The 23955-nt window shown below is 36.0% G+C and overlaps 1 protein-coding gene across 5 annotated transcripts in view; it reads right to left on the reverse strand.

Annotated features, from left to right (window-relative positions):
• The window catches only part of LOC123524527 (neurexin-1-like), a 201554-nt gene extending 191061 nt beyond the window's left edge, over positions 1-10493 (reverse strand). For 2 of the 5 annotated variants that reach the window (XM_053539342.1, XM_053539339.1), the window contains exon 1: positions 7441-8867. In XM_053539342.1, coding sequence (XP_053395317.1) covers positions 7441-8185 — 745 coding nt within the window. In that variant the 5' untranslated portion in view covers positions 8186-8867. Of the gene's footprint in view, positions 1-7440; positions 8869-10345 lie in introns of those variants that run through there. The other 3 variants (XM_053539344.1, XM_053539332.1, XM_053539350.1) reach the window with 3 other exon arrangements.
• Between the last annotated feature and the right edge of the window lie 13462 nt (positions 10494-23955).

A 23955-nucleotide genomic window follows, 5' to 3' on the forward strand; every position in this document is an offset into this window, starting at 1 on the left:
CATCTGTGCAGTCTGGTCAGGATCCATGCTGTTTGCTTTCAGAGCCTATTGCAATTAGAGAAACTGTTGGCGAACAGCACTGATCCTGACCAGACTGCGCGGATGCACTATGTTGGTTTTCTCATGGTGCGGCTCAAATTCAGATGGAGTGTCAACAAGCATGCTGATCAACAATATATCTCCTCCAAGATGTCTCCTCCTTGACAGCATAGTAACTGTAAACTGCTAATCACTATTAACTGGTTGATAATTAAAATAAACAAGAGGGCCATGATGGCCCTATATCGCTCACCTGTTATCATTGCACTTGAGGACAAGAAGGTCCGCAGAAAAAATATCTAAGTCCAAAGGACCGGAACAACAAAGGGAAGAAATTTAACCAAAAAGAAAAAAAAAATCTTACAAGGTACAGATATGTCAAAATACACCTAAAAATTGGAGGTTGGAGGTACCATCCATGTTGTACCACAGAAAAGTGGTCTCGGTTTTTCCCTATGGCCAACAATAAAAAAGTTTTTAAAAATAAGCTATTTATAGTAACGTAAAAGGGGAGTAATTCAAAAAAAAATTATTGAAAGAGAACAAAAGAAGGATCTGCAAAATAAATCTATTGACAGAAATGAAATTTCAGATCAGTATCTTCATTAGTTACGGAGATATACCCATTTTAATTTGAATTAAAGGGAGGTAATTTGACATAAAATCAGTCCATAGTTATCTACCCTGATTGGCTCAGTCCAACTAATAACAATAATGAAATTTCAAGTAAGTCCTATAAGTACTTACTGATATAAATCCATTTTGATTACAATCAGGGGAGGTAATCAGATATAAAATAACTCTGGAACTTACAATTGGATCTGATTTGTCATGGAATCCAAGATTTATTGTTGTTGAAGATATTTTGGAAGTTTGTATCAAATAAAACCATAAATGAAGTCTCTACATGGCTGCAAAAGCCAAAATAGCCAATTTTGAACCTTTAAGGGGCCATAACTCTGGAACCCATGAAGGAATCTGGCCAGTTCAAGAAAGGAACCAAGATCTTGTAGTGATACAAGTTGTGTGCCAGTTTGGTTAAAATCAAATCATAAATGAAGCTGCTATTGTGCAGACAAGGTCAAAATAGCTAATTTTGGCCCTTTCAGGGGCCATAATTCTGGAACCCATTATGGGATCTGGCCGGTTCAAGAAAGGAACCAAGATCTTATGGTGACACAAGTTTTGTGCAAGTTTGATTAAATTCAAATCATAAATGAAGCTGCTATTGTGCAGACAAGGTAAAAATAGCTAATTCTGGCCCTTTCAGGGGCCATCACTCTGGAACCCATCATGGCATCTCGCCAGTTCAAGAAAGGAACCAAGATCTTATGGTGATACAAGTTGTGTGCAAGTTTGGTTAAAATAAAATCATAAATGAAGCTGCTATTGTGCAGACAAGGTCAAAACAAGAGCACCGCCTTGCGGGTGTTGATGCTCATCTGATGTTTTTTGTGTAATAGAAATATTGTCCTACCCATGATTTTCTAAGTCTAAAAAGGGCCATCATTCTTGCAAAAAGCAGAATAGAGTTATGTTTCTTGATGTACAGTGTCCACTTATGATGGTGAAAAACTATTGCAAGTTTTAAAGCAATGGCTTTGATAGTTTATGAGAAAAGTTGACTTAAACATAATACTCAACCAAGAAAATGATTTTCTAAATCCAAAAGGGGCAATAATTATTGCCAAAAAGCAGGATGGAGTTATGTTGCTTGCTGTACAGGGTCAGCTTATGATGGTGAACAAGTGTTGCAAGTTTCAAAGCAATAGCTTAGATAGTTTAAGAGAAAAAGTTGACCTAAACATAAAACTTAACCAAGAAATCTGATATTTTCTAAGTCCAAAAGGGGCCATAAATCTTGCAAAAAGCAGGATGGAGTTATGTTTCTTGCTGTACAGGGTCAACTTATGATGGTGAACAAGTGTTGCAAGTTTTAAAGCAATAGCTTTGATAGTTTAGGATAAAAGCTGACCTAAACATAAAACTTAACCAAGAAAACTCATTTTCTAAGTCCAAAAGGGGCAATAAATCTTGCAAAAAGCAAGATGGAGTTATGTTTCTTGATGTACAGGGTCTGCTTATGATGGTGAACAAGTATTCCAAGTTTCAAAGCAATAGCTTTGATAGTTTAGGAGAAAAGTTGACCTAAACATAAAACTTAACCAAGAAATCTGATATTTTCTAAGTACAAAAGGGGCCATAAATCTTGCAAAAAGCAAGATGGAGTTATGTTTCTGGCTACACAGGGTCAGCTTATGATGGTGAACAAGTATTCCAAGTTTCAAAGCAATAGCTTTGATAGTTTAGGAGAAAAGCTGACCTAAACATAAAACTTAACCAGGCAACGCCGACGCCGACAACCGCTCAAGTGATGACAATAACTCATCATTTTTTTTCAAAAAATCAGATGTGCTAATAGCTAATTCTGGCCCTTTCAGGGGCCATCACTCTGGAACCCATAATGGAATCTGACCAGTTCAAGAAAGAAACCAAGATCTTATGGTGATGCAAGTTGTGTGCCAGTTTGATAAAAATCAAATCATAAATAAAGCTGCTATTGTGCAGACAAGGTCAAAATAGCTAATTCTGGCCCCTTCAGGGGCCATAACTCTGGAACCCATAATGGGATCTGGCCAGTTCAAGAAAGGAACCGATATCTTATGGTGATACAAGCTATGTGCAAGTTTGGTTCAAATAAAATCATAAATGAAACCGTTATCATGCAGACAAGAAATTGTCGACGCACGGACGAAGAGTGATCACAAAAGCTCACCTTGTCACTATGTAACAAGTGAGCTAAAAAGAAAAGTCACAGTTGAACAAATATTCATTATTAAGCATTTAGTTCTGATAATTAATCCCTTCTTTTTCTTAGCACCAGCTTTCATTTCTAAATTTTGTAAACATGTTTTATGCAGCTCAGATCATTATAACATATTTTGTTCTACATTTGTTTTAATTCCAGGCTAAGGTAGTTGTAGGATATGCAAATAGTGTTGAACATACTGCAAGTTTTCAGTATTTCAATGTGTATATATACATAATTATAATAGTACATAAACATAACAAGAGGACCATGATGGTCCTGAATCGCTCACCTCTTCCCACATGACCCAGTTTTGAGTATGACGTCGTTTTTTCTATTATTTGACATAGTGACCTAGTTTTTGAGCTCATGTGACCCAGTTTTGAACTTGACCTAGATATTATCAAGATAAAAATTCTGACCAATTTTCATGAAGATCCATTGAAAAATATGGTCTCTACAGAGGTCACAAGGTTTTTCTATTATTTGACCTATTGACCCAGTTTTCGAAAGAACGTGACCCTGTTCTGAACTTTACCTAGATATCATCAAGGTGAACATTCTCACTAATTTTCATGAAGATCTCATGAAAAATATGGCCTCTATAGAGGTCACAAGGTTTTTCTATTTTTATACCTACTGGCCTAGTTTTTGACCGCATGTGACCCAGTTTCGTTACTGACCTAGATATCATCAAGTTGAACATTTTCATGAAGATCCATTAAAAAATATGGCCTTTACAGAGGTCAAAAGATTTTTCTAATTTTAGACCTACTGACCTAGTTTTTGAACGCAGTTGACCCAGTTTCGAACTTGACCTAGATATCATCAAGATGAATATTCAGACCAACTTTCATACAGATCCCATGAAAAGTATGGCCTCTAGAGAGGTCAAAAGGTTTTTTTATTATTTGACCTACTGACCTAGTTTTTGATGGCACGTGACCCAGTTTCAAACTTGACCTAGATATCATCAAGGTGAACATTCTGACCAATTTTAATGAAGATCCATTCAAGGGTATGGCCTCTAGAGAGGTCACAAGGTTTTTCTATTTCAAGACCTACTGACCTAGTTTTTGATCGCAGTTGACCCAGTTTCAAACTTGACCTATATATCATCAAGATAAACATTCAGACCAACTTTCATACAGATCCCATGAAAAATATGGCCTCTAGAAAGGTCACAACATTTTTTTATTATTTGACCTACTGACCTATTTTTTGATGGCACGTGACCCACTTTCGAACTTGACCTAGATATCATCAAGATGAACATTCTGGCCAATTTTTATGGAGATCCATTCATAAGTACAGCCTCTAGAGAGGTCACAAGGTTTTCTATTTTTAGACCTACTGACCTAGTTTTTGTCCGCACATGACCCTGTTTCGAACTTGACCTAGATATCATCAAGATGAACATTCAGACCAACTTTCATACAGATCCCTTAAAAAATATGGCCTTTACAGAGGTCACAAGGATTTTCTATTATTTGACCTACTGACCTAGTTTTTGAAGGCACGTGACCCACTTTCAAACTTGACCTAGATATTATCAAGATGAACATTCAGACCAACTTTCATACAGATCCCATGAAAAATATGGCCTCTAGAGAGGTCACAAGGTTCTTCTATTATTTGACCTACTGACCTAGTTTTTGATGGCACGTAACCCAGTTTCGAACTTGACCTAGATATCATCAAGGTGAACATTCTGACCAATTTTCATGAAGATCTCATGAAATATATGGCCTCTAGAGAGGTCACAAAGTTTTTCTATTTTTAGACCTACTGACCTAATTTTTGACCGCACTTGACCCAGTTTCGAACTTGACCTAGATACCATCAAGATGAACATTCAGACCAATTTTCATACAGATCCCATGAAAAATATGGCCTTTAGAGAGGTCACAAGGTTTTTCTATTATTTGACCTACTGACCTAGATTTTGAAGGCACGTGACCCAGTTTCGAACTTGACCTAGATATCATCAAGGTGAATGTTCCCAACAATTTTCATGAAAATCTTTTAAAATATATGGCCTCTAGAGAGGTCATAAGGTTTTTCTACTTTTAGACCTACTGACCTAGTTTTTGACGGCACGTGACCCAGTTTCTAACTTGACCTAGATATCATCAAGGTGAACATTCTGACCAATTTTCATGAAGATCTCCTGAAATACATGGCCTCTTGAGAGGTCACAAGGTTTTTCTATTTTTAGACCTACTGACCTAGTTTTTGATGGCATGTGACCCAGTTTGGAACTTAGACTTAGATATCATCAAGCTGAACATTCTGACCAACTTTCATAAAGATCCCATGAAAAATGTGACCTCTAGAGTGGTCACAAGCAAAAGTTTACGGACGGACGGACGGACGCACGCACGGACGGACGGATGACTGACGACTGACACCGCCCGATCACAAAAGCTCACCTTGTCACTTTGTAACAGGTGAGCTAAAAAAATAAAATGTTGTTTTTGTGTCTAAAAATGCACTTTCACAAGCTTAATTTTTGTCAATAAAAAAGCTCCAGCTTGAGACCTTAAAGGCAAACCTCCAGTTTTAAGATATTAAATGCATGAAAAAGACAACTTGAAGTCATAGAACTTCCCTGCTTATAATATATAATGAGATAACAGATCACACCTCAAGAACAGGCACAAATGTTTGAAGTTTCAATCCATTCCCATAGAAATTAAATGGAAATACTGAGATATCAGCTAACATACAAAAACTAAAGTAAAGTGAGGGGCTTAATTCTGTAAGAAAGCAAAATACAGTTATGGAACCTGTGATTATCATAGTGAAGAAGTTTCAATCCATTCGCATTTGCAGATACTGAGATAAATTAGCTTACCAAAAAAAAAATGAACTAAATGGGGATGCAAATGCAGACACTGATGCCAACCAATGGGTAACTGCAATACGTGGCCTCAACGCGAAACTAGTCTATCTGCTTCTATTTCTATATACACATAGACTAGTTTCGCGTTGAGGTGACGATTATTATAGCTCTACCTTTTCTTCGAATTGCCGTGCTAAAAATTGAATACTAAAGACCTAGCACTGCAGGTAGTATAGTTATAAATAAATCTAACAAGTGTTGAAAATATGTATATATTAAATTGAATTGTAATTTTCAAAAACATAATGTATAATGTACCAAATACAAGTATTAAGAAAACAATTAACTGGCAATGATTAATAAAGGATTGATTAATTTATAAATGATCAAGAATAAAAAATCAGCGAGGTTTTATCAGTTAAGGACCATTAGTAGACAAGTAATGACACTCAGTAATTTGCGTGGGAGTAAATTTTATCAGTTGCCAGTTTGCTATGCATCAACCATAAATGTAGCTAAATTTGTACACTGCTTTTAGTAAAAACAGGAGAATTTCAAAATTGCCTTTGGAGAAGATGTAAATTGCTGACTGTTATATAAATAAGACATTAATGATACCCTCATGTAGCATTTTTGACTTATGTTCATAATTATGTATACTTATTGTATTTCATTAATTCCCTTCAAGAAATATTTTGTTTGGATTCTGAATCAAATACATAGCATGGAACAAATAAAAGCAAAATTGGCTAGGCTCACATACAAAACAAATTCTAATGATATTACAACACTGATTTTGAAACTCAGCATGTACTCCAGCAGTACTGTAGTTAATCTGTCTATAGCAGTCCTTATTAACACACCTGATTTGAAATTCATATAACAAAAGTTTCTTTGTGTCGGTACAATGTTAAACCCAACAAAACAAAACAAAAATTTCTCTTATAATTTATTTTCTACATCTTCCTACATACTAACAGAAGGAAAAAAAGAATGTTTCAATGCCTTATTCATCCGACAAGATGTTAAATATTCAGACTTTCAGTATAAAATAGAGTGAAATCTAGAGTAATCATAACAGAGCAAAATAACAGACGTCAACATTACCAGATCCATACTTTAAATTTCTTCTTGTAAAATCAAAAAAAAATTTAGAAAAATGTTCAGCTAACTTCACGCTATATTTGTTTCACAACATGTATCTACTATCTACATCCTTTCTAATGAGTAAAACATATGCACATAATTGAGGAAAAACAAGAAAAAGTACTCCGCCTAGAGTATCTGAACATTTAGAATAATAAATTTTGTCATCAATTTCATTTAAAGCACTTTATGAATAATGAACTAAACTCTACTGATACAATATGGATACAAATCCCTGTTGTATAATTATCTGAATTTAATTTATACAACAACATGTCTGGAATTTGTAAAAGTAAGTACGGTTGCTGTTGTAAAATACTGCTGAAACATTTCATCTCTCTTAAGTTAAACCAGGCAAAGTTTGAATTTTACCTAGCATAATCCCTGAAAGATTTACTAATTAAAATACATTCTGAAATACTCTTATATAAATATTCAAGACATTCCAGGGAAATTTACATTCATCATCATTATCAAGTGTAATGGCAAAACATTAAAATAACAAAGATAAGATGGGGCCTTTTCAATATTTTACATATGATAAAGTTTAAAATATTTTAAAAATGAAATATATTAAACAGAAAGAAACCACATTGCTTACCAATTTCGCAATATTCCCCGACAAAGTTTGTCCACGAACAGTCACACTGAACACCGTGGTCCTGCATCACACATATCCCATCATTCTTACACGGGTTACTCTTCATACATTTATCACCCTCCATCACCAGACCCTCCGATTCCAACATCTGTGGAGACGTCATTGCTTTACCACAGTTACTGTAAAATAAGTTTCGAACAGAACCCTGTAATCGAGGTTCAAACATTATTTGTGGATGCGCTAGTTCTGAAAGTTTATGGCTATATTCAGATGGAAGACCACCAATAAAAACGTAATTATTATTGGAATTTTCAAATGTAATGTAAGTAGGGTCATAGTTTTGATTTTCTCGTGTGTATGAAAATTCATCAACTTTTAATGTTGTTAGACGTCCATCTCTGATCAAATCCACCGAGTGCCATTCGTTGTTATTCAAATTCTGGCCCGCAGAAAGCATGTTTCTTTCATTATTGAGCTTAAAAGTGAGATGTAACACGCCATTTATAAGTTTCAATTCAAAATAATCATTGCTTTTTCTACCGCCATCAATGTACATCAACATACCACTTCCGGAGTGAGTTTGAAATTCAAATGTTATAGTTCCATTATGACACGGCACCCACGATTCAAATTTGCTAAAACTATGAGATGCTCCACCCATATCAAAAGAATATGAAAATGTTATCACATTCATACTTAAAATTATAAACCATTGTAAAACCTTCATGACAATCTCCACAGCCATGTTTCACTAAATGTAAAATATTTCTTAAATAGTTTCAGAAAATTGTGATTTAATCACCACTGTATATAATTCATAAATTCCAGAGAACACCAGTTATTTTAAGTCAGTTTTAAACATTTCAACCAAGTGATATATAGGAAATCCATGTCCCAATGTTCACAATGACTAACACCACTACTGAGAAGAAGCAGACGTCACTTGCACCTTTTGAACACCACTGCTGCAGACGGCATTCTTCCATTCAACTTGTAACATCCAATATTCATTAATGACCATCAGAATTCATTCCAGTTCAATTAACAATATAGTAAAACTTCCATATAAGGAGAACTTGTAACTGGTAACTTTTCAATACCGGACAAAAATCAATAAGTTAGAAATCTACATTACTTTAAGTCCTAGAGATACATGCTTCATTATCATACAAATTCTCTCACAATTTTTCCACGAAATGAGAAAAGAGAATCACAAATTGGAGTCAAAATGTTGGAATAATCCATTTATGTTGTGCCTATACCCATCTCACAGAAAATGATTTCTGTATAAGCGCTATATATCTAAATCCATTAAATCAATGTTTTTTTCCGATATTGGCTGAGGAATAGAAGGGTTCTGAGATCACCAGTACAAACAGTGTCAGTCGAGAACCAGTCGAACCAATAGAAGCTGACATCTCTAGTGAGTTGATTCCACACACTTGCAGAATCAATAACTGGTTCCAACAGCAGACGACAGTTTGTATTAAGCTCTATTATTGAGTTTCATGACAGGCTTTTCATATTTTCAAGTTCTCGCTGAATTTCTCCAGTATTCTTATCAATATTTAAGATTCTGGTAAGATTTTTTTTCTTCAAATCTTTGGAATTAAATAATTTTTTACTTGTTGAATATTTTGAGAGCTTGTCAGATTATTCTTGGATATATATTTATATATTGGTATAATCATCTAATCGTTTTATTCACTGCTGTTTAAGTTTACTTTTCAGATGAAAATATAAAAAATGATATAATTTTAAACAAAAACAAAAAAAAAAGCCATCAAGTTTTGAAATTTGCGATGTGTTCCATATCAATATTTTCTACTTCCTGCATGTTGAATATCATTGTATTTCATATAACTCTTTGAAAAAATATGCCTAAAATTAAATCTTATATCTCATATTGCTATAATGTAATGAAATGTCTTCAAAATTACATCGATCATAAAACAAAGTGTAAGAAATGTGCAAATATTTCCAAAGCAGATGGCACTAAATTTCTACTTGAATATGACAGATTTACTGCATTCTCTAAGAATTACAGCTAAAACTAGATTCTATAATGATATTTTAATGATTTTCACAGCTGAAAAATACATGATTCCTTATTCCTTATAATCATACATAATTATTCGTGTATCACAGTCCCTGCATGCTCCATGTTTGTAGGATGAATAACAATCTGTATTTTACTCAGAAAAAGCCTACTGCTGATCCACCTAATCTAAACAAGGTCTTTTTGTGAAATGCAGATTTTTAAAGATCCAAATATACACAATACATCATTCCAAAGGTTTCCATGAGTATTAGCTGGATCTTTTTAGATTTTCAAAATATATTTTTTCCATGTCAAAGCCACAATTCCAGAAAAATTGTTCTTGAAAATTTACAAAGTTCTTGCATCACAATGTTACTTTTATACTTTCTTAGATATTTTGAAAGTTTCACAAATAAAGTCGAAATTTAAACTTTAAAACCTTTGATTATCAAAATAGCCAATATTTGGAAAATAACAGAAGCGTTTTTGATGATAAAGTCAAATTTAACCAGGGTAGTTTGATATCAATGATGTACCACACCAAGAGTTAACAGTTAAGGAAATCAGTATGGGGAAGCAGTATACTGTTTGCCTGGGTAGAATTTAAAGAACGATACTAACAACTAAACTATGTACCACCTTTTCTTTTTAAATGCTTTTACCAGTAATTTTCTTTTTTCATGTTAATCACCACAACTTACATTAAAAATGCTTAAAACTTGTATATTTCATTTCTGATAGCTTTCAGAAGACATCAGACTTGTATTCTTCAAATTTGTAAAATATGAAATTCTATCTCAAACTACAGTTTACATCAATTTCCTGCAGTTATACTAAAATTGTTTGATAGCCCAGTTTTTATACCTGTATAGCATGGAATTCCCCAACAGCGCTGCTCGTATCTCCATTCCACTTCAATATACAAAAAGAGACAATTTTATAACTAAAAAATTTACATACAAAAGTTCAACATCTGATAAGAAAACCACTAAAACCATTTCAATTTATCGCCAACAAAAAATATGCACAAAATCCAGATAAAAGTATTTTTTTTTCTATTTTGTGCTACTGGCTTTATAATGTAGAATCGTAGACATGGATTTATTATAAATTTCTCTTGAAACATTAGGCAAAGCCATTTTGAATCTGAGTATCTGATAGCAACAATTATCTTTATCATTGTAAGAGCTTCTGTAACTTTCTGGAGCTGTTACCAATTGAAAAATTGGTACTAGAATAATCACCAGACAAATTTTCATATTATAATGATATATTGACTGTCAGTGAAAATAGTTCACACAATAGTACCATTTGTTACAGCATTTTTGGTTCTGCATTTATCATATCAATAGAACAGCATGCGAAGAATATCATAAACATTTCTCAGCATCTTGGTAGTTATCCGAGGTTTTTATTTCAAATATATTTTGCTGAAATTTACCTTATTATTCTGAAGGCCCGGCAGTGAGCTAAATCAACAGAGGATATTAAAACTTGAAAGTCTTTGCATATTGAATTTATTGAACAAGTTCAATAATGTAATAGATACGAGTCTCTGCCACATATTTTATCAATTTTATTCAATAATCAAAGTTTTATCTTTCTTGACCTATCATAGACCTAGTTAATTTGACCAACGTCTTATACTGAAAACGACAACAATGTCAAAGCTTTATTACACTGGTGCAATACCAAATTTATGTAATTGGCTTAATTTCATTCCCATCAAACATGAAAGAGATATGTTACAGGTTTAAATCCCTATTTAACCTTTACCCTGCTAAATTTCTAAAATGAACAGGTCCATCATTCAATTTGGGCAGTACCACTTATTATTCAAAGGGTTGTTCACTGAATATTTACTGACTGAATAGCGAACAGTGCAGACCATGATCAGGCTGCACGGATGTGCAGGCTGACCTTGGTCTGCACTGGTTGCAAAGGCAAATGCATCAAAACAAACTGTGTAACAGTTCTTTGAAAATGGTGAGTTTTTAAAGGCGTTTAACTGTCCGGAAGTGGAGCCCCTTTAGGCAGCCCTTTTCCGGAATTCAATGTTTATATCAGTATACTGACACTTGTTTCTTAAAGTAATATACATGTTTTACATGCTGTTCAATTTTCATGTCAAACAACTCTTTCTTTCTACGATTTGGTGTTGTTTGATTTTTGTTTCTCAAGGCCTCCATCGAAACCTTAATGAGATCATACGTTGTGATCAAGAGACCTACTAGAAGATGCTTTTGCAGAAAGCACATGTCATATCTCCCCCGAAAGCATAGTCATAGGCAAGTAGTCAGTAGGGGGCAGGAGCCAAAGCCAAAGTCAAAGGAAAAGCTAGTTAACACTCTGGAGACTATATTTATGACCATGTCTTAATGAAACTTGTTCAGAATGTTAATGATCTTAAAGTAAAGTTCCAATCTGGGTCAGGTGGGGTAAAAAACTAGGTCATCAGGCAATAGTGATCATCTAGGTCATTTATGATGACCTTTGACCTACAAATCCTAGTCAATAGGGTCATCTACTCTGCATGTCCAAACAAATGAAGTTTCAAGGTTCTGGGTCAAGTTGTTCTCCTGTAAGCTTGACCTTTGACCTACTGACTCCAAAATCATTAGGGATCATCTGCTTGGCATGTCCAGTAATCCTTTGAAGTTTCAAGGTTCTGATACAAGAGGTTCTCAAGTTACTGATTGGAAATGGTTTTCTATGCTTTTGACCCCTGTGACCTTGACCTTTGACCAAGTAATGTCAAAATCAAGAGGGGTCATCTACTTGGTATGTACAATCACCTTGTTAAGTTTCAAGGTTCTGGGTTATATAAGAGTATTTAAGCAATATGCAGCAACATACTGCACATAATGCAAATTAACTTGCCTTCTCTGAAGAAGATCACAACAGTCACTGCTGAACAACACCGGTCAGGGAAGATGTCTAGCCAACAAGACAGCATGTCCTCTATGGCTCACACCCAGCCAAACCATACTTCAACTTGTTCTTAATTTTTTTCCTGAAAAAAAAAAAAAATGGTGTAGATATAGTAGCTCTTACCAATATCTTTTTTGTCTGGAAAAGTAAAACTTTTTTTTTCCAACTTATTTTTCATGTAAGGATTCGTTTGTTTTGGGTTTAATGCCGTTTTTCAACATTTTTTCAGTCATGTAATGGCGGGCAGTTAACCTAACCAGTCTTCCTAGATTCTGTATCAGTACAAACCTGTTCTCTGCAAGTAACTGCCAACTTCCCCACATGAATTATCAGAGGTGGAGGACAAATTATTTCAGACACAATGTCTCATCAAATCGTCGTGGAGTACATACGCCCCACCCGGGGATCGAACCCGCGATCTCAAGATCAGTAGACCAACACTCTCCTTACTGAGCTAAGCGGGCGGGCTTTTGATGCAAGAAAAACTTTCAAATAGATGTATACTTTCAAATAGATGTATAAAATCTTAAATACACGATCAAAACATTAGAATGTGTTTTTCTGGTATGTTTTATTACAATCATTCAAGAATATTCAAACTTTTTTATTAAATTTGTAATATTTTCATTTACAGTCATACTTCCTTTGCTCGAACTCGAATTGGTCAAATACCTCACTTTGCTTGAACTCATTGTTCGGTCCTTAAAATAAGGCAAAATCAGTATATAATGCATATTGTTCTACCTCAGATCGCTCTAACACTCATGGCTTGAACTCTCAAACCGTATCTCGGGTTCTGACAACTACATTAGTGTGAATCACACCTTTTGGCTCAACACAAAGTGCCGGCATTGAATTTCATTGTCAGTCAGTGGTGTGGGTTTTAACACCTCGTAAAATTGGTATTTACAAGTGATATCCGCTCAACACATTGTTTGTTTTAAAATCATTGTTAACATACCGTCTTTAATTAAATGCAAACAATTTTTCAAATAGAATGCAATTAGAAAATTGTGAAATGAATAAACTGTGCCTACATATTTTCTTTGCATCAAATTGAGGTTACTTGTGTCATTTAGTTATTTTACAGTGATGGTAAGGTAAACCTTCAGGACTAACAGTACCAAAGGAACCTGTGTGGGAGCCATCTGGTCTAGCCGTGTAATGACATACAGGTTAATGAACACTATCGTACAGTTACCTGAATCAGTGGGGCACCAGAATCGGTGTATTTTGTTTAAGCATGCGCCTTGTTTGAACAGGGAGTCGTATAACATAATAAGTTTTTGCACTGGTTGTGTAAACTTATTAAAAACATCACAGCTGTCGAACTTTGCAAAATGTGACAGAAGTAAACAAGGAGCTGCGTTCAATAAACGCTTGATGCCCCCAGTGGCATCCTTGTCAATAGATTTTGCACCTAAGTCCAAAACAAGGTCAGGTCAAGGTCAAACTGAGGTCAGGTGATGTTTGAAGATGAGGAATAGTCACCGCTTACATCTGTATTAGTATCAATTCATTCTTGTAAGGGGTATTGATGCTAGACGAAACGGTCCCATTTGGTTAACCAAGAGATGGCCCATACAAAGCAACCTCAGTCCAAAATGAGGTCAAGGTCAAACTGAGGTCAGGTGATGTCTGAAGATGAGGAATGGTCACAGGTTACATCTGCATTAGTATCAAGTCATTCTAGTAAGGGGTATTGATGCTAGACGAAACGGTCCTATTTGGTTAACCAAGAGATGGCCCATATAAAGCAACCTCAGTCCAAAATGAGGTCAAGGTCAAACTGAGGTCAGGTGATGTCTGAAGATGAGGAATGGTCACAGGTTATATCTGCATTAGTATCAAGTCATTCTAGTAAGGAGTATTGATGCTAGACGAAACGGTCCTATTTGGTTAACCTCGTACGGACGGACAGGACAATCACTATATGTCTCCCGCATCAGTAGATGTTGGGGGCATAAAAATGATGATGATTTAAAATACCCATAAATGTGTAATTTTCATGAATTTCTTATTACTTTTTACCACTGTTACAAAATCTCCTTCACTTTCCACACTTTTAACCAATTGAAACAATGATTTGTAGGATGTAGTTTCAACATCTGCCAAAATTATAAATATAGATTAAAATAATATGCATTACCCAGAACTAGCATACGGGTATTCCCAAAATGTCATCTTTATATATATTTTCCTTGTAAAAAGTACTGTTTTACCTCCATTTGTTTTATATGTGGATGTAAATAAATCTTGTTTTTTGGCCAGAAATGGAAAGATAGCAGTTAAATAGTTGCATCTCATTTGTATTCACTCAATTGCAGTGTGCGACATTAACGGTAGCCCGATCGCCAATGGCTACAAAAATCTACTCGGGCAACAGAAAATCGGTGGACTTTAGCCCGTTGGGCTATGAAAAATTCTGAGGAACAAATTTACCAAACAGATCTTTGCTCAAATCTAATCTCAAAGTGAATTCAAGTCGCCCGATTTTTTTTTTTGGATGCGCACTCGCTAATCTTTTGACAATTTGCACCATGTCATAATGTGCGTTGAATACACACACGCCGATAGCATAATTTAAGCTCCGCCTACTTCAGGTACTTGTGAGATTTTCGCGAGAAGTGTGAAAGCGAATCAAATTATCGGTTTCACCAGAGGCAATTGTAATAGGCCAATCAGTGCCGTGGTTACGTCTTTGACACTTAGCATTTAATTGTCAACACGTGCGAGTCGTTTTCTAAAGAAATTGTCGATTACATATGCGATTAATTGGAATTATAGACACAATTATTTCGTATCCGTGGTAAAAGAATGACATGTAAAGTATTAACTTCGTAAAACTGACTTTGATGGATGAATTGATTTGTATATGTATTTCTAGGTTTAACACAGTTTACATTCAGTTTTATTCGAATGAGAAACAGTTCACACAAGTGGTGACTCAGTATTAATAATAAACCCCTTTTCATCCTGCATTCATATATTACAAGATATAGCACCAAAAAAATCGGCGTGTTAGATTCAGCACCGTCTTTTTTTCAGAATTTTGTATTGAAACAATAATCACTGTGTACGGAAAAATGATGTAACTAAGAAAATGAATGGTCATCGAATCAATTCACAGCTTCAAGGTAGAAATACAAGAGGACTATGATGGTCCTGAATTGCTCACCTGTCCCCACATGATCCAGTTTTGAACTGAGTATGACGTCGTTTTTTCTATTATTTGACATAGTGACCTAGTGTTTGAGCTAATGTGACCCAGTTTTGAACCTGACCTAGATATCATCCACATAAAAATTCTGACCAATTTTCATGAAGATCCATTGAAAAATATGGCCTCTAGAGAGGTCATAAGGTTTTTTATTATTTGACCTACTGACCTAGTTATTGAAGGCACGTGACCCAGTTTCGAAGTTCACCTAGATATCATCAAGGTGAACATTCTGACCAATTCTCATGAAGATCCATTCAAAAGTATGGCCTCTAGAGAGGTCACAAGGTTTTTCTATTTTTAGACCTCCTGACCTAGTTTTTGACTGCAGTTGACCCAGTTTCAAACTTGACCTAGATATCATCAAGATGAACATTCAGACCAATTTTCATACAGATCCCATGAAAAATATGGCCTCTAGAGAGGTAACAAGGTTTTTTTATTATCTGACCTACTGACCTAGTTATTGAAGGCACATGACCCAGTTTTGAACTTGACCTAGATATCATCGAGGTGAACATTCTGACCAATTTTCATGAAGATCCACTCGAAAGTATGGCCTCTAGAGAGGTCACAAGGTTTTTCTATATTTAGACCTACTGACCTAGTTTTTGATCACAGTTGACCCAGTTTCGAACTTGACCTAGATATCATCAAGATGAATATTCAGACCAACTTTCATACAGATCCCATGAAAAATATGGCCTCTAGAGAGGTCACAAGGTTTTTTATTATTTGACCTACTGACCTAGTTATTGATGGCACGTGACCCAGTTTCAAACTTTATCTAGATATTATCAAGTTGAACATTCTGACCAATTTTCATGAAGATCCATTCAAAAGTATGGCCTCTAGAGAGGTCACAAGGTTTTTCTATTTTTAGACCTACTGACCTAGTTTTTGACCGCAGTTGACCCAGTTTCGAACTTGACCTAGATATCATCAAGATGAACACTCAGACCAACTTTCATACAGATCCTCTTAAGGGTTTCGGATAAACAGAACTAGACGAGTAGATGCGCTCTTCTATATATTCATTTTCTATGCTCATAGCATGAAATTCCAACACATGTGAGCGAGTGATTCTCTGAAACAATGTATGTGACATTATTTATTATACGCTCGAAACATAAAAAACATATACATGTACGAAATTATAATAATGTACAATATCATAAATGCACGATGCAATGACAGCATTGCTTAAAATAACTACTTAATTATTTTAGGAAATAGCACAAATGTATTTATAACAATTAAATATAAGTTGCATACCGACTATGATGTCTTAAGCGTCGAAACCTTTAATATTATTTTTCATGGCAATGTGCCGCTTCCCAACGGAAGTAATTCAAATGTTGACATACGGTATAAACAACTGACGTAACGGGCGTCGCACAGAATTGCGCACGACGCGATGTTAACAAAAAACGCCAAAAATGACGTCTGCTGGATTAACTATTAACTTTACTAGTTTTAACAAGCGATGTTAAATAACAAATTAATTTAAGAATCAACATTTAAATGATTCTTACAGATCCCATGAAAAATATGGCCTCTAGAGAGATCACAAAGTTTTTTTATTATTTGACCTACTGACCTAGTTACTGAAGGCACATGACCCATTTTCAAACTTGACCTAGATCATCAAGGTGAACATTCTGACCAATTTTTATGAAGATCCATTCATAAGTATGGCCTCTAGAGAGGTCACAAGGTTTTTCTATTTTTAGGCCTACTGACCTAGTTTTTGACTGCACGTGACCCAGTTTCAAACTTGACCTAGATATTATCAAGTTGAACATTCTGACCAATTTTCAAAAAGACCCCATGAAAAATGTGACCTCTAGAGTGGTCACAAGCAAAAGTTTATGCACGGACGGACGGACAGACGCTGCGCGATCACAAAAGCTCACCTTGTCACTTTGTGATAGGTGAGCTAATAAAAATTGATGGAGTCTTCAAACTACTCACTAAAGTCTCCCCACTTCTCCCTAAATCAGTTTGAGGGAGAATTGACTTCTCCCAAAAAAAAACAAGAGGACCATGATGGTCCTGAATTGCTCATCTCTTCCCACATGATCCAGTTTTGAGTATGACGTCGTTTTTTCTATTATTTGACATGGTGACCTAGTTTTTGAGCTCATGTGACCCACTTTTGAACTTGACCTAGATATTATCAAGATAAAAATTCTGACCAATTTTCATGAAGATCCATTGAAAAATATGGTCTCTAGAGAGGTCACAATGTTTTTCTATTATCTGACCTATTGACCTATTTTTTCAAGACACGTGACCCAGTTTCAAACTTGACCTAGATATCATCAAGGTGAACATTCTGACCAATTTTCATGAAGATCCATTCAAAAGTATGGCCTCTAGAGAGGTCACAAGGTTTTTCTATTTCAAGACCTACTGACCTAGTTTTTGATGGCAGTTGACCCAGTTTCAAACCTGACCTAGAAATCATCAAGATAAACATTCAGACCAACTTTCATACAGATCCCATGAAAAATATGGCCTCTAGAGAGGTCACATTTTTTCATTATTTGACCTACTGACCTATTTTTGAAGGCATGTGACCCACTTTCGAATCTGACCTAGATATCATCAAGATAGCATTCTGACCAATTTTTATGGAGATCCATTCACAAGTATGGCCTCTAAAGAGGTCACAAGGTTTTTCTATTTTTAGACCTACTGACCTAGTTTTTGACCGCACATGACCCTGTTTAGAACTTGACCTAGATATCATCAAGGTGAACATTCTGACCAATTTTCATGAAGATCTTGTGAAATATATGGCCTCTAGAGAGGTAAAAAGGTTTTTCTATTTTTAGACCTACTGACCTAGTTTTTGACCGCACGTGACCCAATTTCAAACCTTACCTAGATATCATCAAGATGAACATTCAGACCAACTTTCATACAGATCCCATGAAAAATATGGCCTTTAGAGAGGTCACAAAGTTTTTCTATTATTTGACCTATTGACCTAGTTTTTGATGGCACGTGACCCAGTTTCAAACTTAGCCTAGATATCTTCAAGGTGAACGTTCTGACCAATTTTCATGAAGATCTTGTGAAATATATGGACTCTAGAAAGGTCACAAGGTTTTTCTATTTTTAGACCTACTGACCTAGTTTTTGACGGCACGTGACCCAGTTTCGAACTTGACCTATATATCATCAAGGTGAACATTCTGACCAATTTTCATGAAGATCTCATGAAATATATGGCCTCTAGAGAGGTCACAAGGTTTTTCTATTTTTAGACCTCCTGACCTAGTTTTTGACAGCACATGACCCAGTTTCAAACTTGACCTATATATCATCAAGGTGAACATTCTGACCAAATTTCATGAAGATTTTGTGAAATATATGGCCTCTAGAGAGGTCACAAGGTTTTTCTATTTTTAGACCTACTGACCTAGTTTTTGACCGCACGTGACCCAGTTTCGAACTTGATCTAGATATCATCAAGGTGAACATTCTGACCAATTTTCATGAAGATCTTGTGAAATATTTGGCCTCTAGAAGGTCCAAGTTTTTCTTTTTTTAGCCCTACTGACCTAGTTTTTGCTTCATGTACCCAATTTCGAACTTAAACTAGATATCATCAAGGTAAACCCCGTTCCACCTTTTTCCCATGAAAGTCTTGTGAAAATAGGCCTCTAAGTGGGGCGGGGTACCGCCTTGAAAAAAATACCGGGAATCCAGGGTTTTTTTTTTCCAAATTATGCGGTATACCACGGAAAAACCCCCATTTTTAAATTTTAAACTTACAGCTAGGGCAGGGGTCATAAAAAATTTTGAAAAACTCTCAAAAATACTTCATTTAAAAGGCAACAACGAGACAGTTACTTGACTACATTAAAGAAAAAGGGGACCATCATGGCCTGAACGTCCCTTTCCCAAAACATGACCCATTTTTTAAATGAGTATGACGTGTTTTTTTTCTATTATTTGACATAGTGACCAGTTTTTGAGCTCATTTGACCCAGTTTTGAATCTACCAGATATCATCAAGATACTTCAACCACTTTCATACAGATCCCCTGAAAAATTGGGCCCCTAAGAGTCACAAGGTTTTTTTTTATTTTTACCACTACCTGTTATTGATGCACGTGACCCATTTCAAAACTTGCCTAGATATCACAAGAGATTAATTTTTGACCAATTTTCAGAAACCCCCCAAAAGATGGCCCTAGAGAGGCCAACTTTTTCTATTTTGACCCAAGACCAGTTTTTTGACCGCAGCTGACCCAGTTTGAAAAGACTAGATATCATCAAGATGAACATTCTGACCAATTTTCATGAAGATCCATTCAAAAGTATGGCCTCTAGAGAGGTCACAAGGTTTTTCTATTATTTGACCTACTGACCTAGTTTTTGAAGGCATGTGACCCAGTTTCGAACTTGACCTAGATATCATCAAGATGAACATTCTGACCAATTTTCATGAAGATCATGTGAAAAATATGGCCTCTAGAGAGGTCACAAGGTTTTTCTATTTTTAGATCTACTGACCTAGTTTTTGACCGCACGTGACCCAGTTTCTAACTTGACCTAGATATCATCAAGATGAACATTCTGACCAACTTTCATAAAGATCCCATGAAAAATATGGCTTCTAGAGAGGTCACAAGGTTTTTTTTATTATTTGACCTACTGACCTAGTTATTGATGGCACGTGACCCAGTTTCAAACTTGACCTAGATATCATCAAGGTGAACATTCTGACCAATTTTCATGAAGATCCATTCAAAAGTATGACCTCTACAGAGGTCACAAGGTTTTTCTATTTTTAGACCTAATGACCTAGTTTTTGCCCGCAGCTGACCCAGTTTCAAACTTGACCTAGATATCATCAAGATGAATATTCAGACCAACTTTCATACAGATCCAATGAAAAATATGGACTCTAGAGAGGTCACAAGGTTTTTCAATTATTTGACCTACTGACCTAGTTTTTGAAGGCACGTGACCCAGTTTCGACCTAGACATCATCAAGATGAACATTCTGACCAATTTTCATGAAGATCCATTCAAAAGTATGGCCTCTAGAGAGGTCACAAGGTTTTTCTATTATTTGACCTACTGACCTAGTTTTTAAAGGCACGTGACCCAGTTTCGAACTTGACCTAGATATCATCAAGATGAACATTCTGACCAATTTTCATGAAGATCATGTGAAAAATATGGCCTCTAGAGAGGTCACAAGGTTTTTCTATTTTTAGATCTACTGACCTAGTTTCTGACCGCACGTGACCCAGTTTCGAACTTGACCTAGATATCATCAAGATGAACATTCAGACCAACTTTCATAAAGATCCCATGAAAAATGTGTCCTCTAGAGAGGTCACAAGCAAAAGTTTACGCACGGACGGACGGACGGACGACGGACGCTGCAGGATCACAAAAGCTCACACTGTCACTTTGTGACATGTGAGCTAAAAACAACCACTGGAATATTAACTTGACTAATGACTAGTTAGATTAATGACCCTTAGTATTTTTTACCAGTGTGTATTCGTCTCTAGGGAAGCACTGGGTCACATATATATACGTTGCGCTTGTTTGAAGTTCGACTCGTGCACCCGTTTGATAAACCAGTAACGTTTATGAAGGCTTCATCAGATCGTTTTCAAACAAAAAATAATAAATTTCGACTGAACATTTTCCATACTATTTATTTCTTTTTTTATACGTGCAAATACATACTGGGATATTTTAAACTATCATCATTTAAACAAGAAGTCGGGACTCGCCGAATTTAGGCCTAACAAGAGGACCATGATGGTCCTGAATCGCTCACCTATCCCCATATGACCCAGTGTTGAACTGAGTATGACGTCGTTATTTCTATTATTTGATATAGTGACCTAGTTTTTGAGCACATGTGACCTAGATATCATCAAGATAAAAAATTCTGACCAATTTTCATGAAGATTCATTGAAAAATATGGCCTCTAGAGAGGTCACAAGGTTTTTCTATTATTTGACCTAATGACCTAGTTTTTGAAGGCACGTGACCCACTTATAAACTTGACCTAGATATCATCAAGGTGAACATTCTCACCAATTTTCATGAAGATCCCGTGAAAAATATGGCCTCTAGAGAGGTCACAAGGTTTTTCTATTTTTCGACCTACTGATCTAGTTTTTGACCGCACATGACCCAATTTCGAACCTGACCTAGATATCATCAAGCTAAACATTCTCACCAATTTTCATGAAGATCCATTGAGAAATATGGCCTCTAGAGAGGTCACAAGGTTTTTCTATTTTTAGACCTACTGGCCTTGTTTTTGACCCCACGTGACCCAGTTTCGAACTTGACCTAGATATCATCAAGGTGAACATTCTGACCAATATTCATGAAGATCCATTGAAAAATATGGCCTCTAGAGAGGTCACAAGGTTTTTTCCCATTTTAGATCTACTGACCTAGTTTTTAACCCCACGTGACCCAGTTTCGAACTTGACCTAGATATCATCAAGGTGAACATTCTGACCAATTTTCATGAAGATCCATTGAGAAATATGGCCTCTAGAGAGGTCACAAGGTTTTTCTATTTTAGACCTACTGACCTAGTTTTTGACCCCACATGACCCAGTTTCGAACTTGACCTAGATATCATCAAGGTGAACATTCTGACCAATATTCATGAAGATCTCATGAAAAATATGGCCTCTAGAGAGGTCACAAGGTTTTTCTATTTTTAGATCTACTGACCTAGTTTTTGACTGCACGTGACCCAGTTTCGAACTTGACCTAGATATCATCAAGGTGAACATTCTGATTAATTTTCATGAAGATCCATTGAGAAATATGGCCTCTAGAGAGGTCACAAGGTTTTTCTATTTTTAAACCTAATGACCTAGTTTTAGACCCCACGTGACCAGTTTCGAACTTGACCTAGATATCATAAAGGGTGAACATTCTGACCAATTTTCGTGAAGATCTTGTGAAATATATGGCCTCTAGAGAGGTCACAAGGTTTTTCTATTTTTAGACCTAATGACCTAGTTTTTGACTGCACATGACCCAGTTTCGAACTTGACCTAGATATCATCAAGGGGAACATTCTGACCAATTTTCACAAAGATCCCATGAAAAACGTGACCTCTAGAGTGGTCACAAGCAAAAGTTTACGCACGCACGCACGGACGGACGCACGGACGGACGACGGACGCTGCGCGATCACAAAAGCTCACCTTGTCACTTTGTGACAGGTGAGCTAAAAAAATGTTGTGGTTCTGGTCACCCGACCCTACCCAGCAAAAGGGTCCGACCTTGCTGTTTTTTTCGACGCCAGATATAGCGAAATTCGTCGGTCCGACGGACAAGACCGGAAGATTTTGACGCGGACCGCCGTTTTACGAGTCGAGGCTGGTCCGACCGTCCGGCATACTCGGCCGAGTGGTTTTTACGTCGTAACTTATCAAATTCAGATAATGGTTTTCAAAAATGAATCAATTTACCTAAAAAAAATAATTAAAAAAAAAAAAAAAATAAAAAGCGACCTACCCTACCTAGCAATTTTGGCAATGTTACCAGAACCACAACATTTTTTTAGGCCTTATCAGACTCGAAGTAAAAACAAGTGCGCCCATGACGTCATCCATCTATACGGAATAATCTGGAGGTTTTCGAAGGTTTTGATAGGGGATCACGCGGCCGATCATACATGTTCAATTGCACCATTGGGTGGTTATTTTTGGAAACTTATAATAGTAGCATGGGAATTCCAGAGATATAAATCGGAAAATCATGCATGGTGTCAAATGCTGTTACGGAAAGCTACATAGACAATGTAAATTAAAAATAAACAGAGGTAGGGATAATGTTGATAAAATACCGGTATTCCCCGATGGTACCGCGGTATCGTACCACGGGAATATGGTACCACGGTTACCGGTATACCGGGCACCTCTATCTAGAGAGGTCAAAAGGTTTTTCTATTTTTAGACCTCCTGACCTAGTTTTTAATGGCACATGACCCAGTTTCGAACTTGACCTATATATCATCAAGGTGAACATTCTGACCAATTTTCATGAAGATTTTGTGAAATATATGGCCTCTAGAGAGGTCACAAGGTTTTTCTATTTTTAGACCTACTGACCTAGTTTTTGACCGCATGTGACCCAGTTTAGAACTTGATCTAGATATCATCAAGATGAACATTCTGACCAATTTTCATGAAGATCCATTGAAAACTAGAACTGTCACAGGAGTGACTCATACCCCCACCATACGGTCTTGTCACAGAAGAATGGCAACCATAAGGAATCTTAAAAATACTTTGGATTACTTCA

This window comes from Mercenaria mercenaria, chromosome 1 (genome assembly GCF_021730395.1).
Source record: "Mercenaria mercenaria strain notata chromosome 1, MADL_Memer_1, whole genome shotgun sequence".
NCBI classification, from domain to species: domain Eukaryota; kingdom Metazoa; phylum Mollusca; class Bivalvia; order Venerida; family Veneridae; genus Mercenaria; species Mercenaria mercenaria.